The 24076-nt window shown below is 45.6% G+C and overlaps 1 protein-coding gene across 1 annotated transcript; it reads right to left on the bottom strand.

The window, feature by feature from the left end:
- Positions 1 to 199: 199 nt before the first annotated feature.
- Positions 200 to 23382, bottom strand: LOC120027794 (myotubularin-related protein 6-like). Its single transcript, XM_038972825.1, has 14 exons — positions 23140 to 23382; positions 21193 to 21321; positions 15116 to 15278; positions 14440 to 14597; positions 14215 to 14343; positions 9388 to 9522; positions 9160 to 9292; positions 8959 to 9068; positions 7411 to 7536; positions 7159 to 7302; positions 6940 to 7046; positions 6726 to 6860; positions 5141 to 5267; positions 200 to 850 (listed from the first exon to the last, which is right to left on the bottom strand). The coding sequence occupies exons 1-14, from the start codon at positions 23161 to 23163 to the stop codon at positions 530 to 532; spliced, it is 1941 nt and encodes a 646-aa protein (XP_038828753.1). The 5' UTR covers positions 23164 to 23382; the 3' UTR covers positions 200 to 529.
- Positions 23383 to 24076: the final 694 nt, after the last annotated feature.

The raw sequence follows: 24076 nt of genomic DNA, 5'->3' as shown, positions 1-24076 counted from the left end.
GAGGATCGCAATATTAAGAACATGAAATATGGGATGTTCATTACTAAATCGGCTAGACGTTGGATTAAGGGGAGAATCTGATGGTTTGAACATCAAGAGATCAGAGCAGACACAGTCTGATGTCTGGAACTGTCCTACAGAGCGTTGGCTTTCACAAATACAGTTGAGTTGAATAACATAGGCAGACAGAACACGCAGATCTTCATGATTCATGTTGTTATTTATTCTCTTTAATGCTTTTCAACATTCTTAAAAACAAGCCTTTCTATGTGCAGTAAATGCCGCTTTCTATAAAGATTTACAATACACCTTCATTCGCCAACATAGGAATATGGCTAAACACACACGCACTCACACCAACACACACGCACTCACGCCAACACACACACGCACTCACACCAACACACACACGCACTCACACCAACACACCCTCGTCCTTTAGTGACCCCATCTCTCACTCTTTCCATCCCTCCTCCCTCCATTCCAGCCCAATCACCCCTCCTCCTCCATTTCTCCAGTATCACACGCCTCAGCAGGTCATGCGGGCCACTCCAAACTCCAGGCTGACCACAGCGGGCTCGGCCTTGGCCCCGTATGTCCCCTGCAGGTCACTGTAGCACTCCTTGCGCTCTGTACCGCTGCTGCCCTCTACTGTCCGCTCTGTGTCACTGCAGCACTCTGTCACCTCCTCTCCCACCTCCTCCTCCTCCTCCTGCTGTCGCTGTGCCTCCTTCCGGCTGAGGGGGGCTCCCAGGATGAGGGAGTGAGGGCGCGTGGGGAGGATGCGTTGGTCTCTAGGGGAAGCCTGGGGGTCCGGGGTGGGGGGGCTGATGCCATGCTTCTGTAGCCTCTGGAGGGACACAAAGAAGGAGACATAGGGTTAGATTTAGTAACGAGAGTTTTAGTTGTCCACATATTCTAAGTCAGAACCGTCCAGAGTAGTGATGCTGGACGGGCGGGCAGGTACGGGCAGCGATCGGTTGAAGAGCATGCATTTAGTTTTACTTGCATTTAAGAGCAGTTGGAGGCCACGGAAGGAGTGTTGTATGGCATTGAAGCTCGTCTGGAGGTTAGTTAACAGTGTCCAAAGAAGGGCCAGATGTATACAGAATGGTGTCGTCTGCGTAGAGGTGGATCAGAGAATCACCAGCAGCAAGAGCGACATCATTGATGTATACAAAAGAGACAGCCCCCTGAGCCCCCACACCTCCTGAAACGACGCCACACTGTTAATCATTTTATACAATTCAAACCTAAGGCACGGTCCGTCCTTGTTAGCCACACAGCCAACTTGGCCTGGCCAAACACACAGTTCAGCACAACACATTTGACCTTTTTCACTGCTTGAATAGCTTGGCCCCAATCACAAACATCCCCACAGAGAAGACCACCCCCAACCTCCTGTCCAGGAGGGAGGACAAGGTCTGGTGGACCTGGAGAGCAGGGTGGCATCATTCTGACTCAAAGCAGTACAGAGGCTACTGTACCACACTGATGTTAGCTGGAGGGAACCAGCATGTGCTCTGTTTAGGAGGGCTGGCGGTTTAGGGCTGGGCCGCCAGCTCTTCTTCATGCGGCCGGAGAGACTAAACGAAGCAGGGGTCTCTGATTTCTATGCTGCAGTACTGAGGGCCTGGCAGCTGCTGAGGCCCACACGAGGGAGGGATGGGGGTGGGTGGCGGCGGCGTGGGAGGAGCCCATCTTCCACAACCCACTGATCCCTTTGAGGTCCGTTTGTTCAGCCACCCTGCAGTTACGTTTAATGGCAGCAGGAGACTAGCTGACCAATGGCTGGTGGGAAACCCCTCAGGAGTTGGCACAACAGGCGGGACTAACGTCTCTTAGGTTGCTGGAGAGAGTCATGGGAAGGTCCAGGAGGCTCTGCCTGAGCCAGTGAAGAGGGGCCACCACTGCAAGTGACAGCAGAGACTTGGGACTGGCAGGAGGGTTCGGAGAACGTACTGATATTTAGCACGCCGAGCCTGTGGGAGTTTGGAAGTGGGGGGTAAGGCGCTGTACACCCTCCGTGTCAAGGTTAGGCACATCAGGAGCTTAGTGGGAGTGATGGGGCATCAGTGGCAGGGGGTTGTGGGGGGCTAAGAGCATGGCAGGGTATAGGTGGAGGGTGCTCTATAAGCTCAGAGGACCTCCAGTGGAGGGTATTACATGGAGCCCTGGCCACCAATAGCTATAGGGTTGAGTTGGGGAGGGGTATCTGTTTTGTGCAGTGACAGACTGTTCATCATGTTTTTTTTCTGTGTGCCAGGATAATGCTGTTATTGTCTCTGGACTCTTGGACAGAAAATAATCCACGCGCTTGCGTTGCATGTCCACAAGCAATCCGCAGGTGGGGGGGGGGGGGGGGGGGGCGGCATCTCCCTCACAACAGAAGTTACAAGCCCATCAGACAAAAGTGGGCTTTCTTGGTTTCCCCACTCTGTTTTTCAACCCAAACAAGAGCTGTCAGCATCCATCTCTCAACATGGAAAATCCAGCTCTTACAAGTGCTCCTTTTGCCTTGATGGGATAAAGAGCCCCATGTCCCAGTGTAATTGATAGATGATCTTGCAGCCCCCACCCCATCCTGCCACACCAGCTCAACCTCCGCTACACTCAAGCTCCCCAAGTAGTCTCCTGGACTCTGAAGAACAAAAAGCTGTATAATGCTGACAGAAAAACCCAATCTGGGCTTTCCATACATCCCACCACAGACAGAGACTCAAACTCCCCTTTCCAGTGTCCCCACCTCTCCCAAAAGCTTTGGAAGCTTGAGCAAAAAGTGGCATCTTGTAAGAGCTTTACATTGACTTTTCAATAGGACACCTGCCGGGGCCCTGGTGAAACAGAGAAGTGAGCCATGGCAATATGATGGTCTGAAAACCCAACTGGGAGAATGGAGGCTCTCACTAGCCTATTGCTCTGATTTTTGAATGTATAGATACGATCCAAACGAGTTGCGTTCACCCTCCCCGAACCACCTTTACTGCTTTGAGGTGGGATACTTAGTTCTCCATGTGTCCACTAAATCAAACTCATTCAACACCCCTGCCGAGACCGAATGCAATTCCTCAACATTCCTGTCTTTAGTGAAGTCAATTGTGCGTTTCCAATCCCCCCCTCCACACAAGCACCTCGTCCAGCGCTAAGTATGCAAGCTCCTGTCTTAGACAGCCAAACAGAAGCCCCCTCTCCCATCCTGTACTAGGTGCATACACATTTATGAAAGAAAGGGTTATTGATTTAGTCTCTAACCGCTAATGTTGACACCCAGTCCCAGGGGGGAAGCATAGCTACCCCTGCACTAAGCTTTGTGCCATGGCTCAGCACCTGCGCCCCTTCCACCAGACCCCCCAATCCACTTCATTCTTCACATCAGTGAGTCTCTTGTAAAAAAAATATATATAATAAAAATAATAAAAATTCACATTGAAATTGTTTTGTTTTACAAACCCCTCTTCCCCCAGTCTCTGCCGCTTTCATGTTAAAGCAGCCTAACCATAAAATCTCCAGGTGGGAGGGAAAACAATTAGAAACCTGTAGAGTAGCCCATGAAGCCACCGTGCCATAAAAGACATTTACACAGAGTCTATAGAAATGCCCTTACGCACCAATGTGACCCACTTTCTTAGCCTATACTGCTACTTGGGTGAGAGGACACTAAACCCCTCATTCTTCATCAGGTGTTGTACTGACCTTACAAACCTTTCAGAAGCAGGAATATAACACTCCAGCGGAACCTTCTTTTCCCCTTTAGTCTCCCTCAGGAAGCTAGACAGTTCCCTGGCTGTATGTATAGGGCCCACAGACCCTGTACTCACCTCCTCAGCCCCACCAGCATGCTTACCGTTCCCCACAGACCCTGTACTCACCTCCTCAGCCCCACCAGCATGCTTACCGTTCCCTACAGACCCTGTACTCACCTCCTCAGCCCCACCAGCATGCTTACCGTTCCCCACAGACCCTGTACTCACCTCCTCAGCCCCACCAGCATGCTTACCGTTCCCCACAGACCCTGTACTCACCTCCTCAGCACCACCAGCATGCTTACCGTTCCCCACAGACCCTGTACTCACCTCCTCAGACCCACCAGCATGCTTACCGTTCCCTACAGACCCTGTACTCACCTCCTCAGCATGCTTACCGTTCCCCACAGACCCTGTACTCACCTCCTCAGCCCCACCAGCATGCTTACCGTTCCCCACAGACCCTGTACTCACCTCCTCAGCCCCACCAGCATGCTTACCGTTCCTTACAGACCCTGTACTCACCTCCTCAGCCCCACCAGCATGCTTACCGTTCCCTACAGACCCTGTACTCACCTCCTCAGCCCCACCAGCATGCTTACCGTTCCCCACAGACCCTGTACTCACCTCCTCAGCACCACCAGCATGCTTACCGTTCCCCACAGACCCTGTACTCACCTCCTCAGACCCACCAGCATGCTTACCGTTCCCTACAGACCCTGTACTCACCTCCTCAGCATGCTTACCGTTCCCCACAGACCCTGTACTCACCTCCTCAGCCCCACCAGCATGCTTACCGTTCCCCACAGACCCTGTACTCACCTCCTCAGCCCCACCAGCATGCTTACCGTTCCCTACAGACCCTGTACTCACCTCCTCAGCCCCACCAGCATGCTTACCGTTCCCCACAGACCCTGTACTCACCTCAGCCCCACCAGCATGCTTACCGTTCCTTACAGACCCTGTACTCACCTCCTCAGCCCCACCAGCATGCTTACCGTTCCCTACAGACCCTGTACTCACCTCCTCAGCCCCACCAGCATGCTTACCGTTCCCTACAGACCCTGTACTCACCTCCTCAGACCCACCAGCATGCTTACCGTTCCCTACAGACCCTGTACTCACCTCCTCAGCACCACCAGCATGCTTACCGTTCCCTACAGACCCTGTACTCACCTCCTCAGCCCCACCAGAGTGTCCGTTACTACAACAACCTGCCTCTGCTCATTTCCCCCATCTATACAACCCCTTCTCCAATAAACAAACAATGCGTTAACTCTGCACCATGAAAAAAAATGCATAAAAACTTCAAAATAAGCAAGAAACAGGATAGAAAAGGGATAGTAGCCCTCAACACAACCCATAAACCCAGTTCCTAGTGAGATACAAGTACTCACAGCCTCCAGGTCTTTTATTGTGTCCTCCAGTTGGCAGTTGCTCTCCTTCAGGGTGAGAACGTTCTTCAGGACAGACTGACGGGGGTGCATGGAGCGATCAAACTGGTGGTACATATTCCTCCAGAACCTGACACACAGAGAGAGACAGAGCGAGAGAGAGAAATTAGGGAAAAGAAGGAATAACAGGGTAGGGTTGATGAGGGACGGAGAGGAGGAAGAGAGAGGGACGGAGAGGAGGAAGAGGGAGAGATCAAAATGTAATTGTATTTGTCACGTGCTTCGTAAACAACAGGTGTAAACTAAGTGAAATGCTTAATTACAGACCCTTCCCAACAATGCAGAGATCTTTTTTTTTTTTAATGAAAATTCTATTGGGGGGGGGGGGGGGGGGGGGAGGCTATATACACAGGGTACTGTACTGAGTCAATGTGCAGGGGTACAAGGTAATTTAGGTAGATATATTAGGTAGGGATAAAGTGACCAGGTAACGAGATAGATAATAAACAGTAACAGCAGCATATGTGATGAGTCAAAAGAAATGAGTGCAAAAAGGGATGATACAGATAGTTAAATAGTTATCAATAGCTACCCAGACTATTTAGCAGTCTTATGGCTTGGTGGTAGAAGCTGTTCAGGGTCCTGTTGGTTCCAGACTTGGTGCATCAGTACCTCTTGCCGTGCGATAGCAGAGAGAACAGTCTATGACTTTGAAGATTTTTAGGGCCTTCATCTGACACCGCCCTGTATAGAGGTCCTGGATGGCAGGGAGCTCAGCCCTAGTGATGTACTGGGCCATACGCACTACCCTCTGTAGCATCTTGCGGTCGGATGCCAAGCAATTACAATACCAAGTGGTGATGCAGTCAGTCAAGATGCGCTCAATGGTGCAGCTGTAGAACTTAGAGGATCCGAGGGCCCATGCCAAATCTTTTCAGCCTCCTGAGGGGGAAGGGGGTTGTCGTGCCATCTTCACGACTGTGTTGATGTGTGGACCATGATAGTTCCTTAGTGATGTGGACACCGAGGAACTTGAAGCTCTAGACCTGTCCCACAACAGCCCCGTCTATGTGGATAGGGGCGTACTCGGCCCTCCATTTCCTGTAGTCCACGATCAGCTCCTTTGTCTTACTGACGTTGAGGGAGAGGTTGTTGTTCTGGCACCACACTGCCAGGTCTCTGACCTCCTCCCTATAGGCTGTCTCGTCATCGTCGTCGGTGATCAGGCCTACCACCGTCTGCAAACTTAATGATGGTGTTGGAGTCGTGCGCGGCCACACAGTCATGGGTGAACAGGAGGGGACTAAGCACATACCCCTGAGGGGCCCCCTTGTTGAGGGTCAACGTGGCAGATATGTTGTAGAAGGTGTTTAATACCAGGGTCCTTAGCTTAGTGATGAGCTTGGAGGGCACTAGGGTGTTGACCGGTGAACTGTAGTCAATGAACAGCATTCTCACGTAAGTGTTCCTTTTGTCCAGGTGGAACAAAGCAGTGTGGAGTGAAACAGAGATAAGGAAGATGAGGAAAGGATATTCTTAGAGTGGGTGAGGGAAGGACAGAGAGAGGAGGTAAAGTACTAGTTCTTACTTGAAGTGGCAGGGCAGGGTGGAGGGTTCTAGGACGGGGTGTGTGTCTGCGTAGGCGGGGCAGTAGGCAGGGTTTAGGTAGTTCTGCTGCTCACTTAACAGAAACGCCCACAGAGAGTGTGTCCTGTCTCCAAGTCTGGCAGGAGAGAGAGAGAGAAGATTGAGTGAGTGAGTGGGAGAGAGATGGAAAGCGTGTATGTTTGTGGTTTACTCACTGCAGCTCTTCTCGCCGTCTCTGGTTGTTAGCCAGGAAGTTTCCGTACTGACAGGAGTGAACATGTTCATGGATCTGCAGCAGCAGCCACTCACTGAACTCAAACGCCTGAGGAAGAGTAGGTATCATCATCACCACAATCATTCCTCACTCTTCCACTGTGATGGCTGCTATGTGGTGAGTATACTGGAAACACGCAGATGCCTACACACACACACACCTGGGGAAACTGCTCGGTGAGCTGCCACACACACTCCAGGAACTGTGTGAAGACGGGGGACACCTCCTTGGGGTCTCCATCCAACTGGTCACACCTGTCTGCAAACTTGTGTCCAAATGAGATCCAGTCTTTCTCTATGAGGACCTGAAACACAGAGAGAGCATAGTTTATGACATGTTTCTTTCCTCTACGTATGTCTACAGGCATAGGGAGGTTGTTTGATGGTGCAGTAGCACACACACACACACTTACCATGAAGCCTTTGATGGTGCGGTAGTAGGGGTCCATGAGCAGAGCTCCCAGAGAGCAGACCTGGGCTGTCCGATCCCAGCCGTCTGAACAGTGGACCAACACACTGGCTCCTTCTACTGTCACTGCCTATGGGGGAGGGGGACTGAAGTTAAAATGACTGCCATTGCCATTACTTGTAAATAAATTATATATTTTTTAAATACACTGTTTTAATTGTCACACACACACACACCGGAAAGGTGCAGTAAAATGTGTTGTTTTACAGGGTCAGGGTATTCGAACCAGCGACCTTTCGGTTACTGGCCCAATGCTCTAAGTGCTAAGCTACCTGCTTCATGTGACAAATGAGAAAATCGTCTCACCGTTTAAACGATAAGAATTTCATAAAATAACAGCTGCACTGCTGCCAGCAACGGTTTGGGTCTCACGATGCATCCCTTCCAGATGGTTAAGCATTGCACTTTTAGTACCATTTCTTTACCTCAATTCCACCTTTCAAAGTTTGCATTTCCATCTCATTTCACTTTTTAAAGTATTGCCATACAGGACTTCGCAGCTGTCACTTGCCTTTCTCTGCTATTTTTCCAACTTAACGATAGTGACGTAGTGGTGGAGAGTCACCTCCAAAATAATTGATTCCTCAACTCCTTGCACGTTGACTCCCGGTGTTAACTCCCATTTCTGAATGTCAAGATTAGATTCCGCTCAGAATCGACTCCTAAAGATTCAGTATTTTTGGAACGGAGGAGACTGAGTAGTTGCCGTACTTCCAAGAACACAAACACTTGGATCTTCCATAGCAAGCTAGCGAGGGACGGATAGCGAGGGGAGGGGCACAGCATAGGCAGGTCGGCCACCAGCCAGACAGTCAGAACGGTGCACTAGGCCCATCTATAGGCAGTCAAAAGCTGCATATCGCAATGGGATGCTGTATCTCACAATTTCTTTCCTTGCAATGTCTCGCAACTTCAGTAAAGCAGGGCCTATTATCAATGACTAGGCTAGGATATTCTACACGCAACAGACTGAAGACTGAACACACACTGGCATCATTAGGACTAATGATCATAACACTGCTCTAACAGTTGAAGCGTTTTTCAACTAAAACGAGAGTTTCTACAGACAAATGCAGGTAGGTCCCTCCCCGTTTTCTTCTGTTTAAAAATCATTTTGCAACAGAATCGGGAGAATGAATACGCCCCCAGGCGAGTCAGCGTGAGGGAGAGAGAGGTGCGCATGTGTCTTGGAAATCTGTCTTGCATGCCTCGCAAATTCACCAAAGTAGCCTCAAGTTCACCTCTTCCTCTCTGGTTTTATTTAAATGAAACAACTTTGCCCAGACCTCTATAGCATATCGTCTAGTTAGGATATAACACGGAAAATCATGTTTTGTGATAACTGCACTGCTACATTGTTTTTCGGTTTGAGATTTTTCTTAAAACGTTAAGGATCCCAATTTAACGTTCATACCCATAACTGTCTGCAATCACAGTGTGACTAAACTGAAGTGGAAAGCAGAAAGTGATTGGAAAAGGGACATGGCCTTACCTTGGTGAGGAAGATGGCTGCATCTACCACAGCTTTGACGTGCCGTAGCCAACCACAGCTCTCCAAGCCCAGCAGGTAGTCATTTACTGACAGAAAACGACTTCCCACCACTGAGACAGGCAGAGAGAGATGGAGGGAGTCAAGTAAATAGCGCATGTGTGTGTAGTGCATGTGTGGTGTGAGTGAGTGTGCCCGTCTGACCTTCCAGGAGTTTCTGTAGGCTGGTCCTCATCACGTGGATGTTCTCGATCCCCACAAACTGGAAGCGGATGTTGGAGTAGTTATCTTCATTCTCATAGCCTTTACCTGCTGCTCTGTTGGCCATGGCATTCAACTGCAGAGAGGGAGGGCGATAAAAGAATGAAGGAATGGACTGAGAATGTCCACATTCTTTGGGAAGAGCTTGCTAACGGCGTTGCGATTGGGTACCTTGGGCCTGGTATCCATGACGTAGACAAATCGGCTGTTGTGATTGGCTTTGCTGATGGCCTGCAACATGCTCTCGTCCTCCAGGCATCGTGCGCTGAACCCAGAGAGAGGCTGGCTGCACCGACACACTGCTGCCTGCAAGGGACAGGGACGAGCACAGAAAACAGGGATTAGGCCACATATACCTAACCGGACGATTTACGGAGACTTGTTAGGTTAGGAATATTGCGTTGGGGTGAAATGGTAGAGGTAACGGTACAGGTTAGGTTTAGATTAGATGACTGGTGTTGTGATCAGTGGGAAAATCATCAACTAGATTCGCTGTGGACAGATTTTTCCTTGAGCGGATGGTCGGAGGGACGGAACACAATTATAAATAATTTGTAGACTGTAAATTGACAGAAAGAAGCCCAAAGAGATATAATATTTGACTAGCACATAATCATTTCAAACCTTACATTTGTATACAATAATTTATCTCCATTATGTGTGGGAATACTTGAACAGATTACATAAATTAAAATCACTTGGAACTGATTTCCTGGTGTCTTATGTCCAACAATTAAAATTAATTAAAATTAAAATTCTCAACAATAAAAAGAAAGAACATGGGGGGGCAAATAAAACCAGGTATGTGTTATGGTTAGGGTGAAGATGGGTAGGGTATACAGTGCATTCGGAAAGTATTCAGACCCCTTGACTTTTTCCCCAAAAAATTACGTTACAGCCTTATTCTAAAATGTATTAAATTGTTTTTACTACACACAATATCCCATGACAAATCAAAAACCGGTTTTTAGAAATGTTTGAAAATGTACTACAAATAACTGAAACACCTTATTATTTTAAATGTTATTAGTTTTTTTTACCCCTTTTCTCCCCAATTTCGTGGTATCCAATTGATAGTTACAGTCTTGTATCATCGCTGCAACTCCCTTACGGACTCAGGAGAGGCGAAGTTCGAGAGCCGTGTGTCCTCCGAAACAACCCAACCAAGCCGCACTGCTTCTTGACACAATGCCCACTTAACCCGGAAGCCAGCCGCACCAATGTGTTGGAGGGAAAACCGTACACCTGGCAACTGTGTCAGCATGCACTGCGCCTGGCCAGCCAAAGGAGTCGCTAGTGTGCGATGGTACACGGACATCCCTTCCGGCCAAACCCTCTCCTAACCCGGACGACGCTGGGCCAATTGTGCACCGCCCCATGGGTCTCCTGGTCGCGGCCCGCTGCGACAGAGCCTGGACTTGAACCCAGAATGTCCAGTGGCCACTGTGCCACTCGGGAGGCCCTGAAAAACCTTATTTACATAAGTATTCAGACCCTTTGCTATGAGACTCAATTGAGCTCAGGTGCATCCTGTTTCCATTGATCATCCTTGAGATGTTGCTACAACTGCATTGGAGTCCACCTGTGGTAGATTAAATTGATTGGACATGACTTGGAAAGGCACACACCTGTCTATAGACAGTTGAAGTCAGAAGTTTACATACACTTATGTTGGAGTCATTAACTCGTTTTTCAACCACTCCACAAATTTCTTGTTAACAAACTATAGTTTTGGCAAGTCGATAGGACATCTACTTTGTGCATGACACAAGTAATTTTTCCAACAATTGTTTACAGACAGATTATTTCACTGTATCACAATTCCAGTGGGTCAGAAGTTTACATACACTAAGTGGACTGTGCCTTTAAACAGCTTGGAAAATTCCAGAAAATTATGTCATGGCTTTAGAAGCTTCTGATAGGCTAATTGACATCATTTGAGTCAATTGCAGGTGTATCTGTGGATGTATTCCAAGGCCTACCTTCAAACTCAGTGCCTCTTTGCTTGAAATCATGGGAATATCAAAAGAAAATAAGCTAAGACCTCAGAAAAAAATTGTAGACCTCCACAAGTTTGGTTCATCCTTGGGAGCAATTTCCAAACGCCTGAAGGTACCACGTTCATCTATACAAACAATAGTACGCAAGTATAAACACCATGGGACCACGCAGCGGTCATACCGCTCAGGAAGGAGACACATTCTGTCTCCTAGAGATGAACGTACTGTGGTACGAAAAGTGCAAATCAATCCCAGAACAGCAGCAAAGGACCTTGTGAAGATGCTGGAGGAAACAGGTACAAAAGTATCTATATCCACAGTAAAACAAGTCCTATATCGACATAACCTGAAAGAATGCTCAGCAAGGAAGAAGCCACTGCTCCAAAACCGCCATAAAAAAGCCAGACTACGGTTTGCAACTGCACATGGGGACAAAGATCGTACTTTTTGGAGAAATGTCCTCTGGTCTGATGAAACAAAAATAGAACTGTTTGGCCATAATGACCATCGTTATGTTTGGAGGAAAAAGGGGGAGATTTGCAAGCCGAAGAACACCATCCCAACCATGAAGCATGGGGGCGACAGCATCATGTTGTGGCGGTGCTTTGCTGCAGGAGGGACTGGTGCACTTCACAAAATAGATGGCATCATGAGGCAGGAAAATTATGTGGATATATTGAAGCAACATCAAGATATCATCAGTCTTAGGAAGTTAAAGCTTGGTCACAAATGGGTCTTCCAAATGGACAATGACCGCAAGCATACTTCCAAAGTTGTGGTAAAATGGCTTAAGGACAACAAAGTCAAGGTATTGGAGTGACCATCACAAAACCTCATCCTATAGAACATTTGTGAGCAGAACAGAAAAAGCGTGTGCGAGCAAGGAGGCCTACAAACCTGACTCAGTTACACCAGCTCTGTCAAGAGGAATGGGACAAAATTCACCCAACTTGTTGTGGGGAGCTTATGGAAGGTTACCCGAAACGTTTGACCCAAGTTAAACAATTTAAAGGCAATGCTACCAAATACTAATTGAGTGTATGTAAACTTCTGACCCACTGGTAATGTGATGAAAGAAATAAAATCACTCTACTATTATTCTGACATTTCACATTCTTAAAATAAGTGGTGATCCTAACTGACCTAAGACAGGGAATTTTTACGAGGATTAAATGTCAGGAATTGTGAAAAAACTGAGTTTAAATGTATTTGGCTAAGGTGTATGGAAACTTCCGACTTCAACTGTAAAGGTCCCACAGTTGACAGTGCATTTCAGAGCAAAAACCAAGCCATAAGGTCACAGGAATTGTCCGTAGAGCTCCGAGATAGGATTGTGTCAAGGCACAGCTCTGGGGAAGGGTACCCAAAAATGTATTCAGCATTGAAGGTCCCAATAAAATGTTTAACCCCCTTTTTTCTCCCCAATTTCGTGGTATCCAATTGGTAGTAGTTACAGTCTTGTCTCATCGCTGCAACTCCCGTACGGACTCGGGAGAGGCGAAGGTCGAGAGCCATGCGTTCTCCGAAGCACAACCCAACCAAGCCTCACTGCTTCTTGACACAATACACATCCAACCAGGAAGCCAGCCGCACCAATGTGACGGAGGAAACACCGTACACCTGGCGACCTGGTCAGCGTGCACTGCGCCCGGCCCGCCACAGGAGTCGCTAGTGCGCGATGAAACAAGGATATCCCTGCCGGCCAAACCCTCCCTAACCTGGACGACGTTGGGCCAATTGTGCGCCTCCCCATGGGCCTCCCGGTCGCGGCCGGCTGCGACAGAGCCTGGGGTCGAACCCAGAATCTCTGGTGGCACAGCTAGCACTGCGATGCAATGCCTTAGACCACTGCGCCACCTGGGAGGCCCCTCCAATCATTCTTAAATGGAAGAAGTTTGGAACCACCAAGACTCTTCCTAGAGCTGGCCGCCCCAGCCAAACGAAGCAATCGGGGGAGAAGGGCCTTGGTCAGGGAGGTGACCAAGAATCCGATGGTCACTCTGACAGAGCTCCAGAGATCCTCTGTGGAGATGGGAGAATCTTCCAGAAGGACAACCATCTCTGCAGCACTCCATCAATCAGGCATTTATGGTAGAGCGGCCAGACGGAAGCCACTCCTCAGTAAAAAGCACGACAGCCCGGTTGGCGTTGCCAAAAGGCATCTGAAGGACTGACCATGAGAAACAAGATTCTCTGGTCTGATGAAACCAAGATTGAACTCTTTGGCCTGCATGCCAAGCGTCACGTCTGGAGAAAACCTGGCACCATCCCCTATGAAGCATGGTCGTGGCAGCATTATGCTGTGGGGATGTTTTTCAGCAGCAGGGACTGGGAAACTAGTCAGGATTGAGGGAAAGATGAACGGAGCAAAGTACAGAGAGATCCTTGATGAAAACCTGCTCCAGTGCGCTCAAGACCTCAGTCTGGGGTAAAGGTTCACCTTCCAACAGTACAACGACCCTAAGCACACAGTCAAGACAATGCAGGAGTGGCTTCGGGACAAGTCTCTGAATGTCCTTGAGTGGCCCAGCCAGAGGCTGGACTTGAACCCAATCGAACATCCCTGGAAAGACCTGAAAAAAGCTGTGCAGTGATGCTCCCTATCCAACCTGAAAGAACTTGAGGATCTGCAGAGAATAATGGGAGAAACTCCCCAAATACAGGTGTGCCAAGCTTGTAGCGTCATACCAAAGAAGACTCGAGGAAGTAACTGCTGCCAAAAGGTGCTTCATCAAAGTACTGAGTAAAAGGTCTGAATACTTATGTAAATTATTTCTTTTTTTAAATACATTTTTTAATACATTTGCAAAAAATCTACAAACCTGTTTTTCTTTGTCATTATGGGGTATTGTGTGTAGATTGAAAAAAAAAAAGACTTCATATATTTTAGAATAAGGCTGTAATGTATGAAAAAGAAGAGGTCTGAATACTTTCAGAATACACTGAATGTTAGGGTTATGGTTAGGGTGAAGATGGGTAGGGTGGGGTAAGGTGTTACCTTCTTCTCCTGGTAGAAGTATGTGAGGACAGGAAAGCGTCCTTTGCTCCTGAACTTGGAGCTGCCGACGATGATGGGCTTACTGGCTGTAATGGGCACATACAAGTCTCTGGGATACGTCTCACATATCTACAACAGGAAACATAGAATCATGGGATTTGTTGTCAAATATTGAACCAATCTTATTCCATTACATCCTGAATCCTATTGGAACGCTCTGCCCACCTTGTAGTCCCTGTTGACGTCAGTGAGCTGCCATCGGTCACAGGGTACGCCCATCCTCTCAAACTCCGCCCCCAGATCGATGAGCTGCCAGCCTTCCTCTCTCTGTTGCTCGTTTTGCTTGGGGTTGTAGGAGAACGCATAGAGCTCATCATAGGATACTAGGGAGGGAGACAGAGATGGAGAAGAGGGAGAGAGCAAATGTTAGAAACTAAACTCAAGCATCCTGCACACTCAAAGTAGGGCAGGCACAATTACCTTATAATCATCTAACCAACGATTATGAATGAAGACTCATTAAAATAACAGTCATAACCGTTTAGTTTTAGTTTTTTGGGGGTGGAATGAACTGCTGACTGGAGACGGCAGGTCATTCTTGCGGTTGAGTCCATTTCCGCGGTAACATGGACTCTTTACAACGTGATGAAACTGTTGCTCCTTGCTGAAACAAGCAAGGCGTTGTGGCAAACAAGTCTTTGATTGCCTCGGCAACACCCCCCTCCCAGCAGCAGCAGCACATGCAGTCAGGAGCGGAGGAGAGGAAGAAATGTGCATCTTACATTTTTAAAAATAAAAATGCTATTCTAACCATTTTAAAACGATGACCATGGTCATTTAGCTGACCAATAACCATCACGGCCCTAACTGAAACACACACACGCTCAGGTACAGTAGGTACCTGGTCGTAGCAATCTGAGCAGTGAGCTGTAGATGTCGTGACAGTCTCTCTCTCTCTGGACCACAAAGTGGACCACTCTGAAGTTACGACACTGGATGACCAGAGGACAACCGCTGGTGGTCAACGATAGCTTCTCCACTGACGCTATGTGGTGGTGCAGGATCTGGAGGGGAAAACAAAAGTCATGACACCTTTCCTTAATATGACACCACAGGACATACTGTAGGGGCAGCAGGTAACTTAGCAGTTAAAGATAAGAGCCAGCCACCGGAGGTTTCCAGTTCGAATCCCGGGTCTGACGGGACAAATATGTTGGGAAGTGAGCTGGCAACCGTAGGGTCGCTGGTATCAAATCCTAGATGCGATTGCCTGCCATTGTGCCCTTGAGCAAGGCATTTAAACTCCCACAACAACTGTTTCACGGGCACCCAGTGTTGCAGCCGCCTGCTCTAACCTATGTAAGTGTGTCTTTCAGAGGGGTTGGGATAAAAGCGGAACTCAAATTTCGGTTTAACCTTTTGTAAAACAGACAAATAAAGTCATCTTAATCTAGAGGTAGAGACCTTTTTCTTTCACTCTATCAAACATTTAAACACACAAAGGACGCAGGGAGATAATGTGCACTCACACACGCACTCATTGCAATCATCATCATTTTCTTTCTGCCAGGAGTGTGTGAATGAGGTTAACAATTCATTAAAGCCTTTTCATGACCATCAAAACAGAGAGCATGAAAGGACAATGCACCAAATAAACATATTTAAATCAGCCCATCACCATAATCATATTAGATAACCAACAACCCTATAGTGACTCCAACCCTGGGACATTATTAAAATGCGCATTCATCAGCATAGTTAATGACTAGCAGAACATTCCAACACTAAGTGTGTGTGTGTGTGTGTGTGTGTGTGTGTGTGTGTGTGTGTGTGTGTGTGTGTGTGAGAAACACTTAAAATGCTGATCTCTCCAGCAGCAATGAGTCAGACAGTAAGTTTGGGCGATATACCATATACCGGGTTATTTGAAAATAGAAATGGATTTTCAACACCCTTAACTATGAGACGTTTTTTACTTTTATAAATGTGAACGTTTGTAGCTACATTTAAGTAAATACCTGCAGTCAAATTGTGCTATACATTAGGAGATAAAGAAGATTGCGTTCTTCATTTCACCAGTCACATAATTTTTTCATTATGAAGCTTGACGGTATTCGCCAGGCACATGGTGTTTGTTTAGAAGCACACAATGACGAGAGACCATGGCCTTGTGAGTCACCCACTATTGTGCAGCCAGGTGATCTAGGTGACCTAGCTACAGTATGGAATTTAAACTTAAAAATGTCTGCCAACTCTTATAACTATTAAGTTAACGGTCTAAACATGTGCTAAATGCTCTGCAGTTGTGCATTTGGTTTGTTAATTTAGTAGCTAGTGAGCCATCTAGTTACAGTGGTACCTCCTTTAAAAGTTGCAGCGTACTGTGGCACAGCGACGCAGAATTCTAAGGCACGTTATTTAAGTGTGAACCACTGGTACCATTAATGCTAGTTAGTGCTAGTTTGACCACCAAAGGGCATCCTTGAGAAGCATTTGATAGCCTTCAATAGCGGCTGTACTAGAGAATTTAAAACATTTTTTTGTAAAAACATAGTATAAGGGACTGATTAAGAAATGTTCCTAAATATTTTGGTGTTTCTATCCTAAGAAAAAGTAAAAACCCTCTGGGTTTCCGTTAGAATGGCACGGAAAATATGGAGCTGTACAACGTGACGGCCGGGAGTAGCCTACAGTACTGGGCTATTTAGTCAAAGAATCCATGTGTTATGCGGGCACGCAGGAGACCGGGGTTCAATTCCCCGACAGGGAGGAAGGAGTAGGCTGTCCTAGTAAATAAGAATTTGTTCTTAACTGATTCCATAGGTGTTATTTCATAGTTGTGATGTATTCACTATTACTCTACAATGTAGAAAATAGTCAAATGAAGAGAAACCCTAATTAATTTGATTAATATTATGGTGTTTCTAATCCAAGAAAAACGAAAATCGCTCTGTTTCCGTTAGGATGGAACTTCAATATGCTCTTTAAATAAATAAGACCTACACCACATTACTCAACACTAGTGAGACTCATGTCGCCTACGGTAAGCCTACAGTATATCAAAAAATATGACGTGACTTTCCGCCAATAATTAAATATAGAGGATTGGAGAATATTTTTATCATTATTTTATAAACGAAAGCATAAAGATGCCATTATTAGTTACATTATTTTAGTTTGAACATGCAGACTGGCACTAAGAACAGCGGGAACGTTTCCCTAGTCAGCACCATTATTAGTGCAATGCCCCTTAAAGTGTTGCTCTGTGCTACCCAGTGGGGCGGGGTGGGGGTCCACCACCCCTTTCTCATGGGCTAGGTCCGTCTTCTGTGTGCGGTTCTGCGGCCCATCCCGTACCCCCTACCCCCTACCCTCGTGCCTTGAACCTTGCGTAAAATGGGCGAGATAAAGGCCATTCTTGAACATAGGGTGAGACATTGTTACTAATTTGTAAATAAAGCTAGTTTATTATTTTGAATTATTTATTTTGGTTTTTAGAGGGAGAGAAACCAAAAACCCACAGTCATCTCATGGGTCTCCCAGTTGAGGCGGGCACGGGTATTGAACCAGCATCTGTAGCAACATAGCTTGCTTGCACTGCTATGCAGAGTCTTAGACCGTTGCGCCACTTAGGCGCTGTACAACGTGACCGGTCGGGAATGGGCTACAGTAAGAGCAAAATAATCCTAACAAAATAAACAGTTTTAGTAAGTGATACTGAAGTCGTGCACAATTATAAGTTTCTATTTAGGTTTATGTCACCCATTCATTGTCAGTTAGAGATACCGTAGGACCCAAAAGCATAATCAGTGCTCTAACTCCCCCTTGCGCTGGTCTGGAGCAATGAAGTGGTGACGCAGGGTACCGTACTAAACCACAAATTACCTCTAAATCCCGCAGCATAATCGCCAAACTTTTAGTGGAACATCCACTGTAAGTGGTAACAGAAGAATCCCCTCTGGATCAAGAGCCTTGTTTTGTGCGTGCAGCAAACTGAGTAGCATTTCGGAGTTACTTGTATAACTTATGAGCTGGGATGTCTGTCCTGCAAATACTTTAGGTCAGAGACTGTATACAATGTTCCCAATGCGGTCGTTAATATTTAGTTAGCATTGTCTATGGGATTTTACATATACTTGTCATTGCTAACCTTCGGATTACAATAGCGCCCCTTGTGTTCAGTACCGGTATTATCGAATAACCCAGTATTGCACAAGGTCGGTACGAAGTTATGACAATCTGGATACTGCCCAAGCCTAAGACAAAGTCTTAGCATCTCTTCAATATTTATGCCCTGGAGGCACATTTTGCCTTGCTGCACACACTTGGACTCTCTGACTGAGTGATAGCTACCAAATTGACACACACTTTTCCCCTTGCTCAGCAGTAGGAAGAGAGGAAGGAAGTATGTACGAAGCCTGGCAGCAGTGTCTTTGTTTAGAGATCTGACTCCAACCGTGGCCCTGGAGCTACAAGGTTTACAGATTTCTGTTCCAGACTCCAGCCAGCACTAACTAACCTACCCGATTCAGCATCTGACCGTAAGGCGCTACAGAGGGTAGTGTGTACTAGAGGTCGACCGATTTAATCGGGGCCGATTTCAAGTTTTCATAACAATCGGAAATCGGTATTTTTGGGCGCCGATTTGCCGTTTTTTTTTTTTTTTTTTTTTTTTTTTTTTACACCTTTATTTAAATCTTTATGTAACTAGGCAAGTCAGTTAAGAACACATTCTTATTTTCAATGACAGCCTAGGAACGAGGCAGAACGACAGATTTTTAACCTTGTCAGCTCGGGGGATCCAATCTTGCAACCTTACAGTTAACTAGTCCAATGCTCTAACACCTGATTACATTGCACGCCACGAGGAGCCTGCCTGTTAGCGAATGCAGTAAGCTAAGGTAAGTTGCTAGCTAGCATTAAACTTATCTTATAAAAAACAATCAATCAATGACTTAACCATAAACATCAATGCCTTTCTTAAAATCAATACACAAGTATATATTTTTAAACCTGCATATTTAGCTAAAAGAAATCCAGGTTAGCAGGCAATATTAACCAGGTGAAATTGTGTCATTTCTCTTGCGTTCATTGCACGCAGAGTCAGGGTATATGCAACAGTGGGCCGCCTGGCTCTTTGCGAACTAATTTGCCAGAATTTTACGTAATTATGACAACATTGAAGGTTGTGCAATGTAACAGGAATATTTAGACTCATGGATGCCACGAGTTAGATAAAATACGGAACAGAATAAACGTTTTGTTTTCGAGGTGATAGTTTCCGGATTAGTCAAAGGTATATGGTTTAGAGAGAAATAGTCGACGCGTTATAATTCCTGTAATAACTTGCGACTGAATTTGAAAGGGGTCCCTTCGTTATTTTACCGTTCATGTCTTCCATAGAGAATGTCTTGATCTACTTCAAATAAGGTCTGTGTTTCGTGCAGACTTAAACCGCCTCGACGTTTTGATACCCGTGTAAATCTCACTAGGATAAGGTAACGTTTATCAACATATTTTCATAAATCCACTCTACAATTTTTTTTATCTTCGCTTATATTTAGCCAATATTGATCAGAGTTACCTTGTCCTATGGATATCTACACAGTTATAAAATTGTCACGGTGATGTAAGCCTACACGAAACACAGACCTTATTTTAAGTGAATCTAAAAATATCCTATGGAATAAATGAAGGAACCGCTTTTCAGATTTTGCTAGAAGGTGTCATGGGAATTATGACTCGCACTTTGGTTGTCAATTCTTACCATGCCCATTATTAAAATAGGATTTCCTGCATATAGAAATTAAAGTTTTTGTTTTCAACATTCATCACAGGTAACTTAAACTCTATTTTTATTCAAACAGTTGAGAGTATTTGTCTCCTAAGCAGACTCTTCAGTAACATTGTCACTTCAGAGCTGTGTGCGTGTGTGTATTTATGTATTATATTAAGTTAAAATAAAAGTGTTCATTGTTCATTCAGTATTGTTGCAATTGTCATTATTACAAAAATGTGTGTGTGTGTATGATATATATATATATATATAAAAAATAAATAAAAAAAGGTTAATAAAAATCGGCCGATTAATCGGTATCGGCTTTTTTTGTTCTCCAATAATCGGTATCGGGAAAAATCATAATCGGTCGACCTCTAGTGTGTACGACCCAGTACATCACTGGGGCCAAGCTTCCTGACATCCAGGACCTATATACTAGGCGGTGTCAGAGGAAAGCCCAAAAAATTGGCAAAGACTCCAGTCACCCAAGTCATAGACAGTTTTTTTTGCACTGCTGCTACTCGCTGTTTATTATCTATGCATAGTCACTTCACCCATACAGACATGTACAAATTACCTTGACTAACCTGTACCCCGCACATTGACTCGGTACCCCCTGTATATAGCCTCGTTATTGTATTGTGTTACTTTTTACTTCAGTTTATTTGGTAAACATTTTCTTAACTCTTTCTTGAACTGCACTGTTGGTTAAGGGCTTGTAAGTAAGCATTTCACGGTAAGGTCTACACGTTGTATTCGGTGCATGTGACAAATTAAGTTTGATTTATCAAGTCAAGTACCGGTAGGCCTAATAAGAGCTTACTGTCTTCCCTCATTCCTACTCTCTCACCCCTCCCTTTCCACCTGGCACTGCCAACAGGTTACCAAGGCGATGTTGAGAATAGGCTGGGCCAGCAGGTTACTGTAGCAACAGTTGTCACTTGAGGAAGGCCGAACCCGGTTCCCACGGTGTCTCAACAGTAACTATCACCGCTAGACAGACTACACACACACACACACACACCTCACACTGCCTTACTTCCTCACACCACCAACACACACACATGATATTAAAGGACACTAATCTGTAATGGGGTGTGTCAGGCATTAGCTTAAGCAAGTCCTACATTCTGAATTTAGAGCGCTGTGTGAGATAAGGTGTGTTCTGTATTCCGTATTAGAATAGAGGTACTTCTTACCCAGATCTCCTGTGCAGTGGTGGTGGCAGCGTTATTGCTCTCCACGAAGATGAGATGTGTGGCTGTCAGGTGCAGCGTCCCGCTGGTGGACTTGTTACTGAAGCGTTCCAACAGACGCACCAGCTCCACCTGCACAGGTACAATTATGATTACGGTGACACCTGTCAAACCTGTCTCCTTGCAACATTATGTAAAGAGATTTGGACTCTCTCTTTCCCTTGTCCACTCAAACCCAAGCACAAAAACACTTGTAGTGAAAACCTTTGGCCCTACTACCATGTCCTCACTAACACATCATGAATGTCAGTAGAACATTGACAGAGTCTGTCGAACCAGAGTTGATCATTTCCTGACTGGATTTTTTTTTTTTTTTTTTTTTTTTTTTTTTTTTACACATTCCTGGTTCACTGACTCCTGTTGACAGTGGTTACAAGATGAAGAACTACTTAATTCAACTCTCACCTTTGTCTTCACACCCTGTAAATTGTATCACTTTAATGACATTTAGAACACTTGACTGAATATACTTCATCTGCACTATTCTAATCTGTGATTAACAAATAGGCTAGCCTATTCTCTCTCCCTCTCTTTGAAAGAGTCTCTCTCTGTCTCCCAGCAACCAGTGTGGTGCTAGGCAACGCCACAGGATGGCGATCAGTCAGCTCAGTCAAGGCCTGGTAGCGAACAGAAGAGAGTGTGTGTGTGTTTGTGTAGACTGACACACACACACACAGTCACAGAGGAGGAAAGAAAAGGTTGTTGACGGGCCTGAAGTCAAGCTGATGACTGTCCTGTTCACCAACTGCATTGCAGTTCCACAGTCCCTAGGCCTATTTCCTTGATTCAGATATCAGCATGATCCAGATTAGTGCACCCAAGGCCACAGAAAATCTCAGGAGTTGACTGTCTGTATGTTTAATTAAGAGTTCAAACAGGGTCCAGGGGGGCAGAGCCTAAAATGCTGCAGATGGGTAACACCCTTGCAGGCAACCACACCCACCATCTTTCACCTGAACAAAACAAACACACACGACAAGTGCCAGTTCAACAGACACACTCCTTAATGCGGCTTCACTGATAAAAAAAATGACCAAAGGACTTTGAGCTGGCTCTTCTCTTTTTAAGCTACAACAGAAATACCCTTTGACTGCAGTGCCAACAACATGAAAGCTTTGAGCCTGTTTTGTGAAAACAGCGGCTGTGATGACGTCTGTCACTGACTATAGCAAATCATTGTATAACTAGCTCATTATTCTGACTATAGCATAAATACAAAAAAATCATCCACTTTGCTCCTTTGACGTAGTGGTAGCCCCATGATCTGTCATACTAAATGCATTATCTGGAAACATCCAGCTGGTACCATAAATCTAATATCGTGTTTGTGCCAAGGAGGACAGGCAGCTGCAGGAGGCGGCTAGCGAGAAAAACAGGTCACTGGCACACAGCACATCAGACAGTCTGTTGTCAAAACACCAGAAAAAAAAGATTGCCTTCTTGGTGTAGCCTACTCGGTTGTCTCCACCGACACTGTGATAGTGTTTTATATTGCTAGCAATGTCTACAGTGGCTTCCCTGAATCTCTCTATCAAGTTCTAAAATCACCACCCAAAGCGCGAGCCAACTTGCCCATCCTAAACGACCATTGTAATGGCCATTCATGCAGCCGTGCAGCAGAATCCGCTTCTCTTGGAACCAAAACAAGACTGAGCATATTAACAAGTTAGCTAGCTAGCTAACTAACTAATTAACTGGCCCTGCATTTGTCAGGCCTAACGTTAGCTTTTAGGGCACCATTGTCAACGCACCAGACGTTGTTGTAATTGCATAGCAAGTTATTATAGCTAACTAAAGTTAGTTAACTAGTTACATCATATGCATTTGAAATGTTTTGCTAAGGTTAAACAAAAAAACAGTAACGTGAATGGCGCTAGCTAGCTTTCTTACCTTAGGCGTTCGGATATGTTCCATTTCCCTGACAGCTGTCAGTGCATGCAACGATTCAACCAGTTGACATGTGATGTGGCTCGCACATCGATTATCAAGGTGCGGCAAGCTGACGTTATTTGATCGCTTGTTTTACTTTGGTACGGACATTAGTTGAGTATTCACGAATGGTATTTTTTTCAGTAGATGCTCGCTAGCTATTAGTTATTCACTGTCGTCACTAGTCACCACAGCCACAAAGTCATTACCCCCGCCCCTTTCTACACATTATCTTCTTAAAATGTGATTTTAAACCTAACCTTAACCACACTACTAACCTTATGCCTAACCCTAACCTTAAATTAACACCAAAAATCAAATGTTTGTTTTCATGAATTTTACGATATAGACGTTTTTGACTTTGTGACTGTGGTAACTAGTGGATACCGTTATCCACTACAGCGCTTCCCGCTTGGGCGACGTCAATGGGCGTACTACCTCACCGCCACGTAGTGCAGATTCCATTGTTTGATTGTTTATTTTTTTATTACTTGATATTTTTTTGTATATATTAGTATTTTCTCGTTAATACATGTGTTCTGTTTTGTATGATGTAACAATGTAAATTGTTGATTTGATTTTGTATAATAAATGGAAAAAACGTAGTACAGATTCCAGGCCTTATGGGAAATGTTTCAACCCATACATCAGACATTGAATTCAGAGTAGTCTGAGTAGAGGATATTCTTGTTAGGCATTACTCCACCACCTATTACTATTTCCACATATTCTGTCATCTTTCCATCGTGACACATGTATGTATTTTAAACCCGTTCTCAAACTGACAATTAATTAAAGCGCATTTTTATTTCTTCAAAAACATGATAGCAACCGCTAGATGTCCCCATATGACCGTCCAATCTGCCAAGTCCTCCAGTATCCCAGCAGGCCACAATAA

Source organism: Salvelinus namaycush, chromosome 33 (assembly GCF_016432855.1).
Source record: "Salvelinus namaycush isolate Seneca chromosome 33, SaNama_1.0, whole genome shotgun sequence".
NCBI lineage: Eukaryota > Metazoa > Chordata > Actinopteri > Salmoniformes > Salmonidae > Salvelinus > Salvelinus namaycush.
This window is presented reverse-complemented; position numbering and strand designations above follow the sequence as displayed.

Bases quoted from the DNA above. Each gene is read 5' to 3' on its own strand.
- LOC120027794 (XM_038972825.1), bottom strand. From the start codon at position 23,163: ATGGAACATATCCGAACGCCTAAG. The intron at 9,069-9,159 runs GTCAGACGGGCA...TGCCTGTCTCAG, and splicing joins CCTACAGAAACTCCTGGAAG to TGGTGGGAAGTCGTTTTCTG. The intron at 851-5,140 runs GTGAGTACTTGT...GTGTCCCTCCAG, and splicing joins CAATAAAAGACCTGGAGGCT to AGGCTACAGAAGCATGGCAT.